General features: G+C 47.4%; 1 protein-coding gene across 1 annotated transcript in view; it reads right to left on the bottom strand.

Annotated features, from left to right (window-relative positions):
- The window catches only part of COL4A6 (collagen type IV alpha 6 chain), a 169,685-nt gene that overhangs the window by 46,410 nt on the left and 99,345 nt on the right, over positions 1–23,930 (bottom strand). The window contains exons 6-20 of the mRNA XM_078875979.1: positions 23,634–23,678; positions 21,351–21,467; positions 19,985–20,053; positions 19,220–19,255; positions 16,555–16,617; positions 14,813–14,848; positions 13,766–13,807; positions 12,697–12,789; positions 10,636–10,689; positions 9,422–9,484; positions 6,143–6,187; positions 4,020–4,073; positions 2,813–2,879; positions 1,945–2,055; positions 423–587 (exon numbers count right to left, since the gene is read on the bottom strand). Coding sequence (XP_078732105.1) covers positions 423–587; positions 1,945–2,055; positions 2,813–2,879; positions 4,020–4,073; positions 6,143–6,187; positions 9,422–9,484; positions 10,636–10,689; positions 12,697–12,789; positions 13,766–13,807; positions 14,813–14,848; positions 16,555–16,617; positions 19,220–19,255; positions 19,985–20,053; positions 21,351–21,467; positions 23,634–23,678 — 1,060 coding nt within the window. The remainder of the gene's footprint in view (positions 1–422; positions 588–1,944; positions 2,056–2,812; positions 2,880–4,019; positions 4,074–6,142; positions 6,188–9,421; positions 9,485–10,635; positions 10,690–12,696; positions 12,790–13,765; positions 13,808–14,812; positions 14,849–16,554; positions 16,618–19,219; positions 19,256–19,984; positions 20,054–21,350; positions 21,468–23,633; positions 23,679–23,930) is intronic.

Here is a 23,930-nt window from a genome sequence, read left to right as displayed (position 1 = left end):
TCTTCCAGTGACGGCATATGGCTCCCAGACAATTTTGAGTTGAAAAAAGAAAAAAAAATCAGTTTGGAACTGATTTTAAAATACTTGTGATATTGCTTAATAATACTGTGTCATTTTAAAGTAAACAGAAATTAGTTTTGAAGATAAATTTCACGGGTCACGCCTGCACGAAGCTCAACCTCACCACGTATGAACCAGACTACAAGGCCATCAGCAAAACCATGCAGCACCAGAAGTCGCATTAAAAGTAAGACATTTAATTTATTATACGTTAAAAATACTATATGGCTCTCAATGAAATATATTTAGAAATATTTGGCTTTTATGGCTCTCCCAGTCAAAAAGGTTCCCGACCCCTGCTTTAATAGTTTAGTACTAAATTGCAGTGCGCGTGTGTGTGCGTGTTTGTTTGTTTTCATTACCTATTATTAATTGTCCAGGAATGCCTGGGGGTCCAGAAATCCCTGGGAAACCGGGAGATCCGTCGAGTCCAGGAAGACCTGGCAATCCGGAGCCAGGAAGGCCGGCATCTCCCTTCTCTCCACGCGGCCCTGGAAATCCTGGGGCACCAATATGGCCTGGCTCGCCTGAACATAAAAGATTGGAGGGGGGGGGGGGGGGGTGTGAAAGGGGGAAGGTGGAAAAACAAAGGGGGGGGGGGGCGGCATGGGTGCCGACCGTCGCCGCCCGTGTGGCAAGAGCGTGGCACGCGTTGTAAATTAAAAGAAAAAAGCGTGTTTTGCGAAACGTGTCCTGGACATCGCATGGCTGAGGAGTGCGTTCCTTCCCACGCGTTGGATGGGTGAGGGCGCTGCAGTGGCGGGAGGTTATCTCTCTCGCCTGGTATGCAGAAGGTCGTGGGTTCAATCGCCACCATGATGGCTGTATATTTGGAGTTTGCATGTTCTCTCTGCGGTCGCCTGGATTTTTCTCCGGGTCCTCCGGTTTTTCCCTCCACATTAACAAACGTGCATTTCGAGTGCTTTGGTACTGTAAATTTCCACGTGACAAGCCACTTATTTGAGTTATCATTTGTAGCCTGGTCACTTCTGAAAGAGAGCTGCGTAGCTCCGAGTGGGCCTTACCTGGTAAAATAAAATAAAGTTTATATTTTAGATCTCCTGGCGAGTGTCCATCGGATAGTGCCTGACAGCTATCCGGGCGTTGCTCGTCCATAGGGAGCGTGAGAGGCTGAGTGTCGGCTGCAGGGATGGGTTCACGGGGAGGATGCAAAGGTGAGGGCTGGTTTTGAGAGTCGCCACCTATCCTGGTTATCCCAGGACGTAGCTGTCCTGCGAAATCTGCAAGTCTAGAGATACGGCAGTCAAAATGCATGTACGTGCAATTCTGTCCCTGTCTCCCGGTATTGTGAGATGTTCCACTTCTCACGATATGTCCCATCGTTCCCTTTTTTATGGTTGTTGTGGCAATCCTATTTGGCTTTGAGATTGAGTTTGTCAGATGACGAGGTGGATGATGAGGCTGCCGACTTCCACGTATTCGTGGTAGCGAGCTCACCGGCACAGCTCCATTGCGTGACTCACGGCACGCCGGAGTGCCGAGTCCGCGACCTCTCCCACTCCGAGTCCTGTCAACCCCCAAGCCCGCCCCTTCCCAGGTTCCCACTGCCCCTAGCTTGCAGATGAACCCTCTCGGATGAACATTTCTTCGCCACAGGTAGCTGCTGGTGAGTGACTGCTCCCCTACCCCCCCCCCCCCCCCACACCGTGTGTGACTAACCCAAGGCCATAAAAAAAATTAAATCACAAAGCTTCAACAGCTACGAGGGAACGTGAACAGGAATCCATGGGAAATATAGAGCGGCAGGAGCTGGCTACTTGGCGTTATTCGCCCTGTGCTCGGCAACGAGATGAAAAGGCGCGATCGCGACGTCCAGGCGAGCGACCGTGACGTGCGTATCTCGCCCGACTTGTGCCCACTTGCCTCTTCCAAACGACGGGGAGCCGGGTTGCCCGGGCAACCCAGGTTGGCCACGGTACCCAGAGTCTCCCTGCAGGCCACGGGGTCCGCTCGGACCAGGGTCACCAGGGGGCCCTGTTGAAAGAGACGTCGCGCAAGGCATGGCAGTGCCGCCGACGTCACGCGTGGTGAACGAGCGGAGACGCGTGCAGAAGGTGCGGTGAAGCCGCTTCCTCACGGCGTACTGACGTCGCATGCAATGAATGTGACGTGAGTCCCGCCGTTGGCCCTGCTTGGCCCTGAGACAGATTCAGATGTCCTGTGAGCCCACAGCGTCATAGTTTGGTCATGGCTCTGCACAGTAAATAGCAGAGGTGTGGACTCGAGTCATGTGACTTGGACTCGAGTCAGACTCGAGTCATGAATTTGATGACTTGCGACTCGACTTGGACTTGCATAACAATGACTTTGTCCCACCTATGAGATGTGGACTCGAGTCATGTGACTTGGACTCGAGTCAGACTCGAGTCATGAATTTGATGACTTGCGACTCGACTTGGACTTGCATAACAATGACTTTGTCCCACCTCTGGTAAATAGCCAGTGGGAAAACCACCCATACGGTGAGGGCCCTAGGCTGGCTCGGCTCGAATGTGCCAGTGGAAAAATGGGTAATATTTGCCCAAAGCGAGAGGCAACGTGAACTCTGCGAGTAAAACCGGCGCGCGACTTTCCTCCATTTGACAGGGGAATAAATTCAGCAGGGGCCACAGGGAAGGAGTAGTGGACAGCCGGGGTCATTGCCCTCGCTCTGTCCCGTGTGAAGCCCCTTTTCCACGCGGCAGTGGCCAAAAGCAGAAACGCAAAGAAAAGAACGACGGCTCGTGCTTACCTTTGGTGATTCCATTTTGCGACAGGAAAATGGTGGGACCGGCGGGCCCTATTTCTCCTCGGTCGCCCTGCACACGGCGGCAAACGCACCATGCCGAGCCACTCAGCGAGGATACCAGACAAATACCGTCGGCTACAAACAGTGCTATTTTGGAGTAACTTTTTGGTCTTCTTGGTTCTTTCGGTAAAGTCACGTAGAAGGGAAATACAATTTTCACGACGTTTCGGCTGCTTGCGTTGTGGCCGAAACGTCGTGAGAATTGTATTTTAATGTTTTATTTTTATTATTTTATTATTTCCCTTCTACGTGACTTTACCGAAAAAACCAAGAAGATGAATCCCTGCAGTCATGAAAGCTTTAAATCGAAATTTAACTTTTTGGTGTTGATCTTTTGGCAAGTGGACCGCTGTCGGCCAGAGTTGTACGGTTGTTTTTCGGGTTGTTTTTATGCTGTATTGTTGTTGTTGCTGTAACCAGGTTTCTATAGAGTAACCAGGTCCCCATGAAAAAAATAGCATTTATAGCCCAATGGGTTTTAGCTGTGCCACAATAAAACATAAAGACAGGCCCCTATTGTATAAATGTGAATTTGTATTTTGCTGGGCTGGAGCTGCAGATAAAGACGAGCGTGGATCCAATGCTTTAGGCCAGCGGTTTTCAACCCGTTGAGGCACCCCGCTCTGGCGAGGATCTGTTGAGCATTGCAGGGCTGTGGCACGGATAACCATGATAAATAAAGGATAAATGTCGAGCGTGTAGCAACAACGCACACTAACACACAGCACAAAACTGAGCACCTCGTCTGTTAAAGGCATGGGCACGTGCTCCTCTTCATGTATCCATGGCCTTAGTAACTGTAGTTGGTATTAATTCGGAAGCCACAGGGTAACAATGTCCCCCCCACTACTTCCCCACTTGTACGTGTTGTGTGTTGAACTCCTTTTTGCACGCGTACGTAGCCAACCGTGCTATTCGGAAGTGCGGGGGAAGGACAACAAACTTAACACAAAAAGCAGTTCTAAAGAAAATGAGTTCATGCCAACTTGCAGACTGGCGCTTGCCGCATTCTCCTTGTGCCTCACAGGGACAGCTGCCAGCAGAAGGTGAGGGCAGGGGGGGGGGGCATCGCCTGCCACAGGGCACCACAAGATGTACTGCGTGGTCAAAGCAGAGTAAATATTGAGTGACCATGAAGATGAGAATTTACCTTAATTCCAGGATTGCCGTTCTTTCCCGGGATGCCAGGGTTCCCCATGTAACCCTATAGTGTCAGAAACACAACATTACAAATGTGGTTAGATATGGGAGGCGAGGTGTGACTACAGTCTTCTGGGGCACGTCCCTTTTACTTACAGCAACCTGGGACGTTAACCTGTTGAGTCTGGCATTCGCAGATGAAAACTCATGCTACGAAATGTATGGTCGCAGGTTAACCTCGTTACCGTTTCAATTACAGTGTTTTAACATTTTAAGGAAACATAATTGGACGTCATATTCTTAGGTTTTTTTCGGTAAAGTCAAAAACCTAAAAAAAAACCTAAAAATAAACCTAAGAATATGAATCCTTGCAGTCACGAAAGCTTCAAATCTAGAAATAATTGTATGTCGCCAATAGCAAGGTGCCTTTAAAGAAATAGCCACATAGAGATGTTATTTATTTCAGCAGGAAAGGCTGTTTGGTTTCATTTGATGGGCACCCTGCGACTGGACGGAATGAAGTTAGACTGACTTGATTGAGATCTAACAATAGATTTTACACTTTCTGGCAATAAAACAGTTTGTGTTAAGATGTTAAAACACCAAACAGAATAATTTTGCAAGGAAGCATGTCTGCATTAACGACACGTACTTGTGGTGAACATGCAAAACAAAATCCTCCGATAATAGGGACGGCTTTCTTTTTTAAAGAATGCCACCCCTGGTGTGGACCAATCAGTTTCAAGGACAATGCATATATTATCATGGTATGTTTTTTGTTTGCATTTTGACTGTAAGTATTGTGGTTAATGCAGACATGAATCCTTGTAAAAATGTTTCAGTTTTGTTGCCAGAAAAAATGGGAAAAACCCTATTATTATATTTTGGTACTGGCAAAAAAGGTCTGATGATGCTCCAATAATTATATATGTATTGTCTTTGAAACTTATTGGTTCACACCAGAGACAGCTTTCTTTTGAGCTTCGTTTCAAAGTATTAGACCAGAGGACGCCAAAAGGCGGGCAGCACAAAGACAATGCCGCTATGAGGGCATTTGTAGCCCGGAGTGAGCAGCTCCAATATGGGACCAATGCAGACAGGATTCTTTGAAAAAGAATCTGTTTGGTGTTTTTAACATCTTAACGCCTGTTTAATTGCCAGAAAGTGTAAAACCTATTGTTATATTTTGATACTGGAAAGAAAGGTCCCATATTGATTGAAATCGTTCAGGGGTCAGAACACTCGCTGAGCCGGAACCACTGAGTTCCTGGGTTCTGCTTAATTTTTATTATTTTATTACTTCCCTTCTACGTGACTTTACCGAAAGAACCAAGAAGATGAATTCCTGGGTTCTAATCTGGGTTTCAGCCGGCCCGTGACTAAACGAGGTTCTTAAGGTGTAAGTGAGCTGATGATCATTTTGACTGTTGCGTGACAAACACACCTCTGCGTAAGCATGAACACTTGGACGTGTGCCATGTCGCCAAGAGGATAATTGGAATAAGACTGGCGAAAAAGATAATCTTGTCAGATTTCGAGGGGGACTCAAAATACGCAGCCTTCCTGCCCAGTGAAATCCAAACACCGATTTAAGTTCCACAATGAAGCAGGTCATCTTTCCACGTGGCAACCTTTCTCCTTTATGTAACGCACGTGATAGTTTCGGTGGCACTTTTTAGCAACTGTATTTGAAAGAACAATCCATTTTTAAAAATTCTGAATCCATGATCAACAGAGGATTCTCCATAGACTTGCTCCTGCCTATCTCTCCCCTCTCATTTCACTCCACTCCACACACTCTGCTACCTCTCCCTCTCATCTCACTCTACTCTCCTCCATGCACTCCCCTACCTCACCCCCCCCATTTCACTCCACTCCCCTCCACACACTCTCCTACCTCTCTCTCCTCTCACTCCACTCCCCATCCACACACTCTCCTACCTCTCTCTCATCTCACTCCACTCCCCATCCACACACTCGCCTACTTCTCCCGTCTCATCTCAGGGTGGATTGGTGGCACTGCAGGTGTAATGGAGCAGGCCATGCAAAGCTTCTGCCCAGATGTCTTCATGACTAAACCAAAACAAAAGTGACTCGGGCGTGAGTGGCTCGTCGCGTGTTTCAAGGCCTCACCTTCTTTCCTGGATTTCCAGGAATTCCATCCTCTCCAGGAAAACCCTGGAAATGACAAAAAAATATTTATATATGCGGACGAGACAAAACATATGGATATCGGTATAAGAAAGGATTCATTTCGGCTGGGTCTACCTGGATTGATTACCTGGAAAATATTCATGCACCCGGCACATCAAATCAAGAATACCTCCCACAATGTGGGAGCCGGAAATTGTTCAGTGAGAAATGAAGGCCTGGATATCAGGAAAGTTAAACAACAATACAATTAATAGATTAAAATATTTTGCATCGCTCACAAAGTATGCAAATAATTTGCACACCGTATGCTATTGCTACGTTTAAAGCTGACGTACGGAACAGATCTGTACAAACTGGACAGAACGATTGCAAAAACAATATACACAAGAGAATAACAACACGGGCAAAAATAAAATATCGAGTTAAATAAAATCTAATTGCGCGTGCTTGAATCACGACAATTCGTCAGATCACTGGGAGGTGGAGTCATGATGCTATTTCCCAGCGGTTCCCAACGTGTCATCCGCCAGGGTGTGTGGGATGCGATCCGTGGAACCGTTGCAAGATTTGCCGATTTTTTTTCATCTTCACAAAACACCGAACGATTTATTGCTCATCGCACGGATAACCAGGTGGCTCGGCAGGAGAGCGAGTGGCTCGCAATTGGAAGCTTGTTATTTTTATTTCTCTGGCTGTCCAATTAACATTTTCCGGTGCTTGTAATCGGGACCACATTCAGGCGTAAGCTAAGTAAGCTACTATGAGCTGCCTCTAAATACGAACAATAAAATAATAACCAGTTTCAGGTTTCACACTCTGTAACCGATTGAAAAATGAAGGCGATCGGGAAAAATATTCTCTCAAATGCTTATTTTTAATCCGATATGAAAAAAATATACAGTCCTCGATGGGGCATCTTAAGCTTGACATAGTTAGGGCCCCAGCGTCTCATAGTCCCGCCCTGCCTGTAATATATGTAGCAAATTTTGTTGGTTCAAGGTGGCCCGTGAAAATGTTTTAAGGGCTGAACAGTTGTCAATGAGGCCAGAATGGCTGGGAGCTACTGCCCTACCCGAAGTCACGTAAACAAGGGGCTGGGGTTTACTGTTCATCTATCCGCGGGTTCATCGTCAATTCGTACGTCAGCTCAGTAGGAGGGCAGCCTCCTGGCTCAGGGAACAATGTCAAAAAGAGTAAAGGAGCGGCTGTGTTAGGCGGTCTGCTGTCTGCGAAGTGGCCAACAGGGAGCGCCATGCACCACAAGGTGGAGTCCTGCTTGGGGTGTGTCGGACACGACGCAAACGTGACCCGCACGCGAACGGGGGAGCCGCACCCACTCGCGCTTTGCCCTCCCCATTCAGGACTCTACGGCAAAGAGTGGCAGGTCACTGTCTCCAAACTTTCAAAACTGGCCCTTCTACCCACCTGTGGTGCAATAGATACCAACCAAACTTTAATGAATTTTACGCGAAGGCCTGTTGTGGGTTTTCTCGCCATCACACCGGTGTGCTGAAGTAATACCGAAAAGGCACATTTTGTTCGCGTGTAAAACCCAACTAAAGTGGCTGTGTCGGGTGGTGGGTTAACGACTTACGCGATCTAACTCAACAAACTTTATTCTGAACAAATGTTCATGATCATTTAATTTGACGTACAATATTCGGTACGTTTGCTTGGTATGCCAAATATACCATCACCAGCCTGGTGGCTCAGCTGTAGAACAAGATTGCGACTTCAAATCCTAGTTAGGGGCTGACTCAGCCCATCATCCTTCCAATGGTCGATTAAACGAGTCCGACTTTTGAGGCAAGTCAACAGCGGTTGCCCTATGGATAGATTCGTGCTTGCCATGGGAATGTGGAAATTCCACCACTGGCTCAGGGCTGTAAGGAAGAGCTGGACACCGCCTCAGTGTCGAATTGAGAAGGAAACCGCAGTTGATTTCACTTTCAGTCAATTAAATCAAATTCATCGCGTTGCCCTGGTCGATTTATGGACATTATAAACATAACAAGGATATGTTGAAACGAGTTAAAAAGTAAACATCTGTCCGTCAGACTATCGGTCGCAGGGAACAATATCTTCCAGCAGCATTTATTACTGGTAGGAACCTCCTGGTTACACCAGCCCACAGGGGATTATGGTGTCCGTCCGTCGTGCAGGGAGGGGCTGGGTGGGGAGGGAGGGGCTGAGTGGGGAGGGGAGGGTGGGGAGGGGCTGGGTGGGGAGGGTGGGGCTGGGTGGGGAGGGGAGGGTGGGGAGAGGCTAGGTGGGGAGGGGCTGAGTGGGGAGGGGAGGGTGGGGAGGGGCTGGGTGGGGAGGGTAGGGATGGGCTGGGTGGGGAGGGTGGGGCTGGGTGGGGGGTGGGAGGGGTGGGGCTGGTCACCCCGTGGTGCCCTTATAAAACTCAACGTTTAACCTACTCACGCCGGCTTGTGCCCGCCCTCACAGTCGGGCATATTTGCGGAACACACCACGCCGCCGTTGACCCTGGCCATTGACCGAGCAACCCAACGTTCCTACCAGCTCCCTCCGCAGGAATGTGTTTAAACAATCACACTCTGCTGACGATTCTAAGAAAGCCGAAACCGCTGCAGGGTTTGCTCTGCCGAAACCGTTGTTGCTGGAAACATTCGGTTAGAATACGCATGGGACTGACAGTCCGGAAACGTATTTTTTTTTACTTTCACGCGCTTAAATAAACCCGTGTCTGTCTCTTTATATATTTAGATTTCCCCCATTGTGTTTTTGCGACCACGAAATGCTTAGGAATAAAATTAGACCTTTAAAAAAACATCCCAACTAGCTTTTCTAAGATTACTGCCAGTGAATGCAGTAGAATGTTTCATTCATTCATTAACCCTCATGCTTCTGTATTCTGAATTGTACGTTGTTTAAAAAGCATACAAAACATTTCAAATATTCCCAACTACGAGCTTTATGTTACTTAATCAAGCTGCTACTACTGCTACGGTATTGATATTCACATATATACTTTATTTAAGCGGTAGATTAAATAAACCCCTTGTAACAACGTGAAACAGCATGATCACTTTTACAAGGGTGACCTGGGTTACGAAAAGAACAATTTAAGAACCACAGTATATATATTTAAAAAAATATTCAAAATTAACAAATGTGGACTAAATACAAAAAACATTGATGCTGCACAATGTGATGAATGGTAAAGTGCAATATTAATTATTTTTCTAATAAAATTGTGTAAGTGGCATGTTTGCAAGGACATCGAAAACCTACCCTTGGGCCAGGCAGACCTATAATTCCTTTCTCTCCCAACGGCCCAGGAAGCCCTGGGAGGCCCTGAAAGTCAATAAGAAAACAAACGTGAATCATCAAGCAGCGTCGTCTAAACCACGGTGGCCAATCCACCAAGTCCTGGTGGATCTCATCCAGCTCCGCTGCCCACCAGACAGCGATGACCCAACAATGGAATGAACCCTGCAATGTACTCGAGCCACAAAGTACTGGCACCATGCATTGGTAGATGTTGTTATTATCATCATCATCATCACCATCATGTTTTTAAACTCGTGAATTCATAGCCGGTGATTTGTATTCGCCGTCAGCCGCAATGTAAGGCTGCTCACGTCGGCGTTTGCTCCGACGGATACTGAAATCCACGGAAAAGTATTTTTGCGATCCACCCGTGAATCACGACGCACGCATTGGCCACCGCCGGCCTAGCGGCTCGGAAAGTGCAAATGGCATACGACACGCAAACTATAATTTGAGGAAAATGTTAATCACCCATGTGTTAAAATGTATAACTTATTCAACATCATTATCTGCCACCGTGTATCCACATAAAGATAAAGGCCTCTCTCGACGCCATTAATATCCCTCACTTCATTCCATGTTTAAGTAACAACAAAATAATAATACAAGTCACAATTTACAGGCCTTTCTTAATTCACTGCTGGATGAAGACCTTCCTATGTCCTGACGTCATAGGGAATAGCTTGACCATACTTCACCGCGATGGTCAGTGCGGTTCAGATGTTGCTCGCCAATAATGTTAGCTGTGGCCCGGAATTGAACTAAGGTCACCGGGCTCATAGCGCGGCGTGCTAACCGCTGGGCCACCACTCTTCCCCACCGTGTTCTATGTACACGAATGAAGCAGTACATTCCGTAAACACAACGGTGCAGTCCTGAAGGTACCCGCTCATGCCATTGCTGGGCTGCGTCCTCCTCTTCTACGTTGCAAGAGGAGGCAGTATCCCACACTTTACCCCACCAAACCCGACCTTTCGATCGACTAAAACTGCGGCGTAGCCATTCATCACCGCTGGGTGGACAGAGGTGGGCAGGAGATTTCAGAAACTTTGCATCGTCGTTTCAACGTGCGCGCCCCCAAAGAACCAACCGGCACCTGCGGATTGCGAGTCGGAGCGTGCCGACCGTTACACCGTCACGTGTTTGCGAGAGATGCCGGGGTGCCGAAAACTCACGTCGACGCCAGGTATCCCGAAAGCGCCGGAAATTCCATCAAAGCCTCGGTCTCCCTGTTTGCGGAAACGACAAACGGCACGTGCACATCACCGCAGGGTGTTTCTTTTTGGAGCCAGCTGCCCAGGATTGGGCAAAAAAAAAACTTTTCACCGAGGCACACGCAACACGTGCACACGCTAGCAATTAATTGCAACCAGCAATGACTGCCTACTGCTACGTCTTTAACAACAATAATTAACTTACCACACGCTAGAAATTGTAACCAGCAATGACTGGCTATTGCTACGCCTTTAACAATAATAAACTTACCACATGCTATACATTAATTGTAACCAGCATGACTGGCTATTGCTACGCCTTTAACAACAAGAATAATAAACTTGCATCACTTTTGTCAACACATTCCTGGATTGAGGTCTTCCCAAGTCAATTTGGTCGGACGGGGTTATTTGACCATACCTCACCACCAGTGCCGGATTATCCGAGTAGCAAAAGTAGCTACATATGCTACGGGCCCCGCACTAGCTTAATCCGGCACTGCTCGCCACGCCGGTCGATACGAGTTGGTGAAGCGGGCCTCAGGACCGATTTGGATATCACACGCCAACTGATCTCCCCGTCACTAGTAATGTGCAATGATGAAAGGCCCTTTCCCGAGACGTCACCTTTTATATATTTTTTCCTTTTTAAGGCTCTTTACTTGACATTCACTTCATTTATTTTATTTGATCTACTACTTACCGTTCTTATGCTATTTGTTGCCGCATGGCTGCACCTCATTTTGGGCGCAGTTTGTAATTTAACTCTGCTCGGTTGGCGTTAGCATCTGAGGTCTTGACGGGGTTTCCGTATTCATTCCCGTCACTCCGTGCCCCCCCCATGTACCGTTCCCGTTCCGCTGCAATGTTGCACCGATGCACTACTTTTATTGTGGGCGATATTGGCAAGTAAAATAAAGACCGATCGATCGGTTGAATGCGTCGAGTCAATTTTTTTCTTGTACCCGCTCATAAACTGCATTCCACCTTCCTCCCGCCACCCCCCCCCCCTCGTCTTCACTCCTCCCTTCCTTAGACCCCCCGGCGGGCTTCCGTGTCCCTCCAATGTATTTATCCAGCGGCCGTCACTGTGACACCGAGACCTCTGATTGCAAGCTGCATCGGGCGGAAGATTTTCACACTTGGTGGTCCCGCGGCGTGGCGCAGGATTTAAGGGGGCTGCAAATGTTCCGCGCTTGAGCTGATGAGTGCGCCCATCTGAATCTACAGCAATCGCTTTTTGTGTGTTTTTTGCGTTTCCCCCACTCCCCCACCACTCATGCGGGCAGTGCGGTGGGGATTTACACAGGAGGGGGCAGCCTCACCGTCAAAATGTAAAAAAAAATCATCGTAATCAGACACACACACAAAATGGGCCGTCGTAATTTCCAAGGTAATTACGGTTGTAGAAAATATGCCTTATTTGTGGGACAGGCCGATGTTTTGGCACGTACGATATAAATGTATATGTAACTGAATTGTACATCGAAATTGAATGTTTCATTGAAATCCCAGGAAGCACCGATATGCACAAATGAGGCTGAGTCGACGTTGGGAAGGCCCAGGACTGGTTGAGGTAATCGTCACTGATGTTGTCCGTGAGTGGGAATCGAATTCAGGTTGCCGGGTTCAAAGAGCAGCGTGCTAACCACGACACTACCACTCCCACACAGACTGTAGGCGCAAGCGCTGTTAGCACTTATGAAGGCCGGCACGGTACACGAGAGGGAGGTTGGCCAACACCACGCCCGGCCGCCTTCATCTCCCTTGTGGCAATCTTTACACACATGAGCACGCACTGATTTTGAGGCTGAGTCGACAAAGGGGAGGCCCAGGACCGCTTCAAATAATCGCCGTGGGTGTTGGCCGTGAGCAGGAATCGAACACGGGTCGCTGGGTTCATAGCGCAGCGCGCTAACCATTGCAGTACCACACCCGGCATACACACAACGCAAATACTTGAGTGGTCATGGAGTTTCAGACAAGTGGGTGCCTTGGCGTGAGAGACTGTCGGTGTCTGACCTTGTCTCCACTCAGCCCCTTTAGCAGGGGGCTGGTGCCAGGCCCCTTGACTGGAGAGCCGTTCCAGGGAGGACCAGGAGGGCCGACTTCACCCTAGCATCGGCACAGCACGGCAGGGGGCGCGGAGAGGGCAGGGCAAGAGGAGTTGAGGGAATGAGTTGAAGTTTAATCTCGCTTTGAAGCTTTCGTGACTGCAGGAATCCATAGTCTTTGGTTCTTTCGGTAAAGTCACGTAGATAGGAAATTAATAAATCACGATGTTTCGATCGAGACACAAGCGATCGTCTTCAGGTGAGACACACAGAGACGACTATGTTGTGTGTCTCTCTCTGTGTGTCTGTGTTGTGTGTCTCTCTCTGTGTGTCTCTGTGTTGTCTCTCTCTGCTTGTGTGTCTGTCTGTGTGTCTATGTTGTGTGTCTCTCTCTGCTTGTGTGTCTGTCTGTGTGTCTATGTTGTGTGTCTCTCTCTGCTTGTGTGTCTGCCTGTGTGTCTATGTTGTGTCTCTCTCTGCTTGTGTGTCTGCCTGTGTGTCTATGTTGTGTGCCTCTCTCTGTGTGTCTCTGTGTTGTCTCTCTCTGCTTGTGTGTCTGTCTGTGTGTCTCCGTGTCTGTGTTTTGTCTCTCTCTCTCAAATTTAGTTCTACCTGATGACGGTTGCTTGTGTTGCAATCGAAACGTCGTATTCTATTATTTAATTTATTTATACGTGACTTTACTGAAAGAACCAAAGAGTATGGATTCCTGCAGTCACGAAAGCTTAAAATCTAGTTTTCACAACAATGAAGCGAATCAAAATCAGAGCAAACAACATAATAGAAAGCAGTACAAAAGCAATCGCATTACAAAAGAATTGTTATACAGTGCGTGGACATAAATGAACATGAAACGGAATACATTTGATGGAATAGAGGTCAGCTTGGATGAATTACCTTTCGAAACCGTTCTCACCTGGCTAAAGCAAAAATAATCTTGAAACATACAAAACACGTGTTCATCTCAACACAGCAAAACAGTTTATGCACGGCTTCACCGGAGTGACTTTACATTGCGTAACGTCCCTAGAGCTCACCTTTTCACCTCTCTCTCCTTGGCGTCCAATACCCGGGTTGCCCTGTTCACGAACGCAACACAAACATCGCAAAGATCCACTGTTATATTGTAATATTGTCAACTGCTAATCCTGTACAGAGACTCCTCTACTTACGAACATTCGACTTACGAACTTTCAGAGATACGAACAAACCTGTTCAATCACCGTGCAATAGAGGGCGGTGATGGCATCTACATCTGCCGAACGTGAAAAACCAGTGGCATCTACGTATACAGGAGATTATACAACGTTTACAGCCATTCCCCGTTCTTAGTGTGCATGCCATACAACATGTTTGGAATCGACAGGAACAAAGTTGGACTTACGAACAAATCAACTTACGAACAGACCTTTGAAACCTAACTCGTACGTAAGTCGAGGAGTCCTTGTACATGAACACGTCACAGTGACTATTGTGCAAAAATAATAATATTAGTATATATTTGTAATCTTAACACAACATCGTTCATGCCGCTTGAATATTGGGACACTAGAATATGCGACGCAAAAGTTGATATTATTTTACATGGAGGCGTGGGAAAATCACAGGCAAGCGGGAAGTCCGCCAAAACTGGCGCCATCAATTACCCAAGCTCTGGCATCCTGTATTAGGGTACTGGCCAACTCGACGAGCGAGTGCTTATACAGCAGAACCCCTCTCACTTAACGGCCGGTTTTGTGGGACCAATGACCGTCGTTAAGAGGGCTTCTCCTGTATATGTCTCAGGAAGCCGTAGCACCCCGAGAAAACGCAGGTGGAGGGTGTGGTGGGCACGGGGGAGTGACAGTGAATCCCTCCACAGATGGAATGAGCCCGCTTGTTGTACTGCCACCACATCCTGGAGATGGCGACCTCGATGGCCGTGGTTCACGGAGGGAGTTACACAACATTTACGTGATCCATCAACCCGTCACCTCCACGGCGCTCGATTACAGGCTTGCAGCGTAAGCCACCAGCGCCCGGCATATATATATAAAAATAAAAACATTGCAAAGACTGTAAGCAGATGAACGTTTCAATTTTACCATTTCTCCTTGCAAGCCAGGTGGGCCGGGTGGACCCTAGGAACAACATAACATAGCAACTGATTAACTGCCTTGGCAATTAATTGAATCGTAAGAGCAAAGCACAACCAGGCGCAGCACGCAATTCCGGTTACAATTTTGCAGCGTCCTAGAGAGGTAAGGGGTCCTTGCAACAGCGGCAGCAGCAGCAGCAGCAGCAGATGCATTGTGGTTCTCGTCAAACACAAGAGAAGTCAACTTAAGAGACCACCAACAGCGCACTGGCCCCCTTGTGCTTATCCCGTCGGCAATGTTCTCAGGGTCCAAGATAAACTTCTGGCCGGAGCACAGCCAACGTGGAATGGTAACCAACAACAAAAGCCCCCACGAGTACCGAGACGCAACATTCCGCTTTACCCGACTGCCTGTCGCGCAACTTCTCCCTGCCGTGTGAACGGGCACATTTTTCAAAGCGTTTTTGGCAACGAGTTCCCACACACTGCGACCGTGGTGTTTTTTCCTTCTTCTACCATTTTTTTTTTTAAACGCAGGCAGCGGAGCGAGCCGTGGAGGTTTGCGTGTGCTTCTGGGGCGGACAGGTGCTATTGTAACTCGTCACGGGACAGTGGGTGAGCTCACGGGGCAACGCACAGTCTCGCTGCGTGGCGAGCGCCAAGCCTAAATGGCATTACCCCCCCCCGCCCCCCCCCCCCAGGGAGTCTTTCCGAATTTTGGCAGTGCGTCGCTGCATTGAGGCCAATATTTTCGGGGAGCGGGCGTGACAAAGTTTTCAAACTGGAAGGCGTTGTTTACGTTTCTCGTCTGGTCGGTTGCTCGCTCGCTCGCTTGGTTGGTTAGTTGAAGCTGGGTTGCATCGGAGTCGGCTACAGGGTTGTCACAGACCGATGTCCCTGACCGTGCACCCTCAAGCCCCCCGGGCCGCTCCGCGTTCGGGCGGCTGTTTTGGACGATTCGCGAAAGCGTGAAATGCGGGGAAGGATCCGCGCGTCTCGCGGAGTGATCCGCCAGGAGTTAGGCTAGCGCGGAGGCAGCGAGATGCGTTTTTATTCACGCTCCTGCAATGCTTTTGCAAGTCACTGTGGGAAAGTTGTAGAGGACACAATGACCTCAACGCTGAAGCAAGTGCCCACCATCATGGCCGTGGGATTTATACCAATTACAAAGCAGTACGGAAGCTTAGGGATGCCATGGTAGCGAGTTTTTAACTCCCTCGCCTGGTATGCAGTTAGTCGAGGGTTCGATCTCGACCATGACACCTGTATAATTTGGAGTTTGCATATACTCCCCGTGGTCGTGTGGATTTTTCACAGACTGAAACGTATCGAATGACTCTACGAATTGCATCGTGTGTGCGATCCAAGTCCAACCCCCCATGACTGGCGGGTGCATCGCTGCAAAATCTCGGCAGGCAAGGAGCTACGAGTTTTTGTACTCGCGACGCTCGGGATGTCTCCCCGAGGTCCAGCAGGGGGCGAATGTCACACGACGCCACTCGGCCTGCCCTGTGAATTCTTATTGCACATTTAGGCAATGGGCCAGCGATGCAGCCCTTTGACACAGACATGACGGGGGGGACGAGGCCTACAGCGGAATGCACGAGATACAAATGCAGATGGTATCGTTACTCATTCTGCTGAAGCGTTCAAGGTTTGTTTAACGTTTGATTGTGTCATGCCCGCCCAAAGCTGTTGAATGCCTCCACACCCCCCCTCCGGCCTCAATGCAAAGGCCAACCAACTTACAGGGAAGCCCAGAGGTCCTGGGGGGCCAGCTGGCCCTGGTTGCCCCACAAATCCGCTCTGGCCCTGAGACCAAAAAGAGAAGAATACAATTAAACAATGCAACAGAACAACACAAGACAACAATAGCCCATGATCCAACGGGGTTGAACGGTTCCTAACTGGGGTGGCACATGCTACCAGTGTCCAGCATGAACATAAATCTTCGTGCACATGTCGTCTGTTTTACAGACAAACGTAACATTAATTTTCACATTCTGGCGACGTTTCATATCTCGTTTTTGTTTTGTCCTTATTCTGAAATGACATTCTCTGTCAAACACAACTAAAGTACCCTTCTACTTGGTTCTTTCGGTAAAGTCACGTAGAAGGGAAATAATAAAATAATAAAAACATAAAAGTAATGTTTAATTTTTATTATTTTATTATTATAAAACAAAATAATAAAAATAAAACATAATATTAATGTTTTATTTATTATTATTTTATTATTTCCCTTCTACGTGACTTTACCGAAAGAACCAAGAAGATGAATCCCTGCAGTCATGAAAGCTTTAAATCGAAATTTAAGGTACCCTTGTTCAATGATCTTTTTTCAGAGATAACTACCATGGCCACCTTACTATCATTCATTTGTGTGCTCTTTCAGTAAAATTCCCCAAAGAAATCACTGATAGCATCTGCCACCCTGAGTGGTACCAATAAGCAATTTTTGGGCCAATGAGTCAAAAGCCCAGTGGTGGCAAATGAAGCCGCATGAGCAACAACTAGCCTTCTGATTCCAGGCGTTTCATTGGTAAATTGCAAATCAGGTAAACGTAAATGTACAATCATGAACACCCACTGCGACCCCCCTCTCACCGTCGCGGTCAAAGGAGACGTCAAATCAGGGAATAAACGGACGACAGAACGGCCACGCCGATTCGGCGTGTGGGCCGCGGCGAGGCAAGCGGCTCGCAAAGGGCACCGATTGAGCAATTTGTCATTGTGAGAGCGGGGGAGGCAAATTTGGCTATTCGTGACCCACCCTAAATATGGACGCATTCGTACGCACACCCATTCATGCATGCGTACGCGCACAGTGTAAGATGATGAGAACGCTCAGCAGGGGAATTCTAGGGTTCAATTGACCATCAGATGTGCTGTGAAACACCACAATGGAAAAGCAAGCACAGTGGTTGAAAAGGGGCCCTAGTGAAGTGGCGGAGGCTGGGTTGGGGTCAGTGGGGGTGGGAGGGCGACTGCTATTCACTGATTGGCTAGCTGGTTAGGGTTCAAGGCAGGGTTCTAGCATTTTATTGGCTGGTGTTCTACACCTACGATATGCTTTCCACTCCTCCCTACAACGAGCGGTCGTTTCCATTTTTGCCCGGTTTTATGTATTGCCATTTCGAGCGCAATCAGCAAAACCACAGCGATGAAGTGTACATGTGTATGCATGCACGACTAAAAGTGCACCTTGCCTGGCACAAGGGCTGTGGCGAATGGCAGCTGTTGTTGTTGTTGTTGTGGTGCAGTGGCACAACATAGCAAACGGACACACAGCATGGCCACGCAAACAGTGTGTCCAGATTCATTTGTTTTCTGTGTCCTTTGTCTATACATTTTTAATAAACCAGGCGATACTGGCAGATGGCACCAAGGTACACCGTGATTAAAAATATATTTTGTATTCGCTACTGTCTGTCTGCGTCTCTCTGCTGCCACAGCAGCGGTGCATTGTGGTTTCGCGAGTGAACATCGGAGTGAACCACGTTGATGACATTGCGGAAGAAAATATTCAATCGTGTTTTTAGAATGCATTTTTAGTTGACGATGGCTATGAGTGGATGAAAATCAAAGCCCAGCGTTGTGGTGACGACGACTGACGATGACGCGCCAGAATGAACGAGTCTGAACTATCACGCAGACTAAAATCATTATGTAACATCATTAGAGACAGCAGTGCACTGAGGAATATGGACAATGGTAAGTTGGCTTTACATGTAGATTTCACTGACTGTTCAAATCAGTAAATGACAATCGGTTGTATGTATGCGTGTTGAACTTATTTTTCTAAGACGGGACTAAAGGCATGACTGCTTTAGTCGACGGGACTAAGAGAACGATGAAATTAAATCCACAGTGCCAAGATGTTAACTCCCTTGCCTGGCATACAGGAGATCGTGGGTTTGATGTCGATCCTAACGGCTTCATATATTTGGAGCTTGCATGTTCTCCCCGTGGTCGCGTAGATTTTTCTCCGGGACCTCCGGTTTTCCCCTCCACATTTAGAATCAACATCACGCGTTTAGAGTGTTTGGCTGTTATACATTTTCACGTGACAAGTCACTTCGTTGAGCTATCATTTGTGATAGCCAGGTTACTTCTAAAAAAGAACTGTCTATCTCAGTGGGCCTTGCCGGGTGAAATACAAATTGTAAAATAGTTAAAAGTCCACACACTGAGACCTGACTAGGATTCCATCGTTCGACAACAAACTAGACTAAGGCTAATAGCAAAGCAAAGAACTAAATAACAGCGGACAAAATGACCACTGGAGGGAAGCCCCCCCCAGGTGTCCGAGGCTCCTCACGAGGGATCCCCGACTCCTTGAGTGTCGAGGGGATGCACAACATCACGTCTAAATGTTGTCTAGCCACCAGACTGGAAGTGCAACAGGACTCACGGGGAGGCCATCTTGTCCTGGGTAGCCATTTTCTCCCTGCAAGAAAAAACACATTTTCCAGTGTGTATTTGTAAAAAGAATAGAAGCCCACTTCAAGTTCAAATGATAAGAACAAAGAAATGTGGGTTGAAAGATAACGGATGAATTCGTGGACAAAGATTTCGTTTTTGTCATCTTGTACTTTAAAATAAAATTGTGTTAGAGAACGGTCCGCTGAGGGCCATTTCCCAGAACTACTTCTGCAATCCATTCAAATGACCTTTTTGTAATATTCCACATTAACAAGGGAGCAGAGCATTCTCATCTGCTCATATGCACATCTGCAGAGAGGCATGGTACTGTAAACACATGACAGCAAACCCGATCATTTTTCATTCTAAGAGCTGGAGCTTCCAGCCAAATTGAACGAAAAACCAGAATTCGTGTGATGTGTTTCCGGCCAAGGCCGTCAACTCCCTGCACTGAAATCCGGATTCAAGGTTGCTGGCCAAGTGCTCCGACTGCTCAGCCACTCAGTTGCAGGCAGGCGCGGTCTACACTTTGAGCTGCACAGAGGCAGTTGCCACTGGTGTCCCCCACGCTGGAACTGCCGCAAGGCATTGGAAATGGATTTCGATGAAATGTGAGATGCCGGGGCAATTAAGCGCCACCCATAAATGCAAATCTTTAATCCTTTTTCATAATCCTTTATAATGTGAAGCCATGTTTTTGTTGTGCAGCAGCAGCAAGATGATGTGACAATGTGAAAGTTGTGGATCAATGTACCGTCGCGCCCTTGTATCCGGGAGGTGTGGTGACAGGTTCTCCCTTCTGGCCTTTAGGCCCAACTATTCCCTGCATGAAACAATCACACAGACACAAATGCATTGGATTCCATTCGAAACATTTGCTTTCCCTGTGCTCATTCCAATATTTGTTTTTTTTATTTTAAACGTTGGCTTTCAGGACCAATATTATGATTCGTAGATTAGTTTATTTCCTTAATCTTCATAGCTGGAAAATAAATAAAATGTTAAAGTGCAGCCCTACAATTTATTTGTGATACTACTGCTGCCAGAAGGGCTGGCACTGATCTAGAGAACCCCTTGAGATGATATTCTGGATTTGAAGCTTTCGTGACTGCAGGAATCCATACTCTTTGGCTCTTCGGTAAAGTCACGTAGGTAGAAAAATAATAGATCACGACGTTTTGATAGCAACACAAGCAATCGTCATCAGGTGGGACAACCACAGCAAGAAAAAACTCTCCCCCCCCCTACTGCTGAGGCCTATATAACCTCATGCCACGGCAGATCTCTCGCCTACTTCAGCAGTTTCTTCTTGCTGTGGTTGTCCCACCTGATGACGATTGCTTGTGTGTTGCGATCGAAACATCATGATCTATTATTTTTCTACCTACGTGACTTTACCGAAAGAACAGAAGAGTATGATATTCTGGGTCTACTATTCCACACTAGTCAGATGTATTGCAATATGTGAGAGTGGGCACACTGTGCCTGCACAGACCTCCCCTGGGTCCACTTCTCATCCCCAGCGCTAGAAAGCCCTCCGGACCCTGCGGCCCATATCTAGTCTAAACAAGTGGGGGTCGCCTCTCGGTACCCCTACACATTCGTGCTGTTGGTTAGACAGAGGCGGAGGGATTTTAGAAACATGAACCAATGTTTGAACTTCAGTACCGGGAGATCGAATCAAACGGACACCTCTGGATTGCCAGCGTGCTCACAGCAGCATCATCTCCTAGTTGCTGATATTTCAGCGAATTATACCACAAATTATTACGTAACAAAAAATAATAATACGGATAGGGATTCTGTGATTTAATTGCATATTCTCCCCGCGTGGAATTTTCTCTGGGTTCTCAGGTTTTTCCCCTCCACATTTAGAATAAACCTGAATTTAAAGTATTTGGCTGCTATAAATTTCCACACGACGACAAGCCACTTTGTTGAGCTATCATTTGTGGCCAGGTCACTTCTGAAAAAGAGCTACGTAGCTCAGTGGGGGTCTTACCTGATAAAATACAAAAGTAGTTTAATTAAATAGTTTTAGCATACATAGATAAGTTATTAATCTGTTCGTCCGTTTTCAAAAGCGTTTGTATTTTGCCGGCGATGTGGGGGAAGCTTACCGGGCGGCCCGACGATCCGGGGTATCCGTTGTCTCCGGAGAAACCGGCGTCTCCCCTCGTGCCGTTGCAGCCATCGAGGCCGGGGATGCCCCTCACTCCGGGCTGGCCTGGGTGGCCCTAGACGCGCACGCAACGTCAAGTGCAGGTAGAGTGTCGCTCGATTCACGAACGTTTTGGTTTACAAAATTTCGCGTCCAAGAAATGTCGCCGAGGCCACGCGCGCCGCGAGACCATCAAACGAGAAGCCACGCGGGAGGCTGCGTCGTCATCGTCGTCATTGTCGTCATTGTCGTCATCGTCCATCCGCGACAGCGTCAGAGTGTCCCCTGCAGTGCAACAGTCACGTGCGTCCCAGCACGTTGAACTTCTTTCGCACTGTACGTAGCCAACGATGCTAATCGGAGGTGCGAAGTGCAGTGGCGCTTTCACGTCAGCTGTCCAGTCATTTCAACGTGCCAGCAGGATCTATTTGGCGAGTTCTCTGAAGAGGGTAAATTTTTTTGTTTGAAATTTAGTTTGATGCAAATCGTTTGACTATTCATGTTCTTAATAATGATTTTTTGTATCGTGAAAAGTGATACAGGTGATGTATAGGTTTTACGTTAGGAGTAGAGTTGAAATGGCTGTCCGAGACACATGCCTACTGTTTCGTATCAAATTAATGGGAAAATCCATTTCCGATTTTACGAAATGTAGTTTTACGCGTGTCTTTTGAAGGATGTGCATCCCTTTCGTAAATCGAGGGATACCTGCATCGTGGAAAATCGACAAACGTGTCACGTTAGTTATGACAGAAATATGCGGATAATTATTGCAGCTGTTTTTTTGACATCTCTTAGGTTATTTTAGCTCAACTGTAAAACATTTATTTTAGTTAATGATGTTTTTATCTTGTGTAAAGTACCCTGAGATGCTCTGGAGTCAAAGGCAGTCTTTCGAAAACATCATCATTATTATTATATTTCTAAGCAATCAATGGTGATCATAATTGATTCTTTGAGTTTAGGCCACGTAACGATCTGACCAAATATGTATCGTTGTGACCCCTCCCCCACCTGACACAGCCAAACTAATTTAAATGTCGTGTTGTTCGACAGTTTAAAACACTCCGATTATGATCGTTCCAGCTGACCGGTGAGTTTAAAGAGAATTCTCACGACCAAATATAAGTGACTCGGCACAATGCTTTTGTCAGAAGCTGCATCAAGCATCTATGAGGAGAGATCCAGGAGGCCAGAATGATGCCGTTCACGATAATATTAATTATATCTACATAATTGGCAAGTTATTGCTTAAAAACATTGTTATCCATTTACTGATTTTTGCAGCAATCGACATAACTTCGTTTGTGAAATAGCCTCCAAAAAATCGTATTACAGCCACATGGCCACAGCGGTGGCAGAAGCAGAGACAGATTCTACTTAGAATGATGCAAACTGCATTTCAGCAGGGGGTGCATGGTCTGTGTCTGCGCTCTGTTGATCAGAAACACGAAGCTCAAACACTTTCAGGTCCCTAAGGGGTTCCTCAGAGTCAAACGGGCGGCGGAGAAATTCCCACTCGGCCCTCTACGCAAGACAACCTTCTTTGATGACAAACTCTACATTACAATCCTCACATTGCCATCCATCACTCTTCAATTTTTTTTTAAAGCAGCATTCCTCCCACCACGGGCCCCCGGGGGGTGCGCGACGGTTGCGTAAAAAAAAATCGGGGTTGAGGTTCGACGGAGGGGGAGGGGCCTTTCATCTGTCCCCTCCTTTGCCGAAGCTCCTGGAATGGGGAGCGCTCTCAAAAGCCCTCCCGTAACTCTGCAGCGGCGAGAACCTCGCATCGGGTAAGGCCTCGTCAGTGGCCGGGCGCGGCGTCAAACCCAGCTGCCGCGTCCGTCGGTAGCGTGCCGATTGCACCGCGGCGTTCGCGGATAGCGAATCCTTCGGCTCGCCCTCCAAAGAGCCGCCTCCTCCCCCCCCCCACCGCATAGCACACCGCAAGCGGTCGCCAAAATTTGCGCCTGGCTTTTGAAACCCATATTTCTTTAATTTTATGTGTTATCGACATGTTGATTAAATCGTATTGCTTTTGATTTGCTAGGCCGACAACTACCGCGAGCATGCTTTGTGCATCGTGTGCTGGTCAGCCAGCCATACAAATGAGGCGAATAGATTTTGGGGGAAGCCTTTAACGATGCCGATCCCCTTCCCAGCATTTTACAGCATCGTCATTACGATTATGGTGCAATTGCAGTTGTTTTCGGTTACAGAACATGTGGCCTCCACTCACCGGAACACCATTATTACCAGGGAAGCCTGGAACGCCAATGGGGCCCTGTGAAGGAAGAAAACATTGTGATTGAAACATCTTACGGGTCGAAAGGTCACCAGTATTATCCACCCAAAATAATGTCTTATTACTCGACCCAGCAACGTTTGCGTTTGCCCAGCACACAAGTGCCTACCACCATGTAAAGCATTTAGGAATGAACAATCAATGAATGTAGTAATGATTAATTATAAATAAAATTACAGAAATAAAGAAAAGCACGAGAGATATATGCGTGTGTACCCTCACGCGATCAAG

Source organism: Lampetra fluviatilis, chromosome 43, assembly GCF_964198595.1.
Source record: "Lampetra fluviatilis chromosome 43, kcLamFluv1.1, whole genome shotgun sequence".
NCBI classification, from domain to species: Eukaryota; Metazoa; Chordata; class Hyperoartia; order Petromyzontiformes; family Petromyzontidae; genus Lampetra; species Lampetra fluviatilis.
The sequence above is the reverse complement of the archived record's forward strand: the minus strand, read 5'-3'. Positions and strand labels throughout refer to the sequence as shown.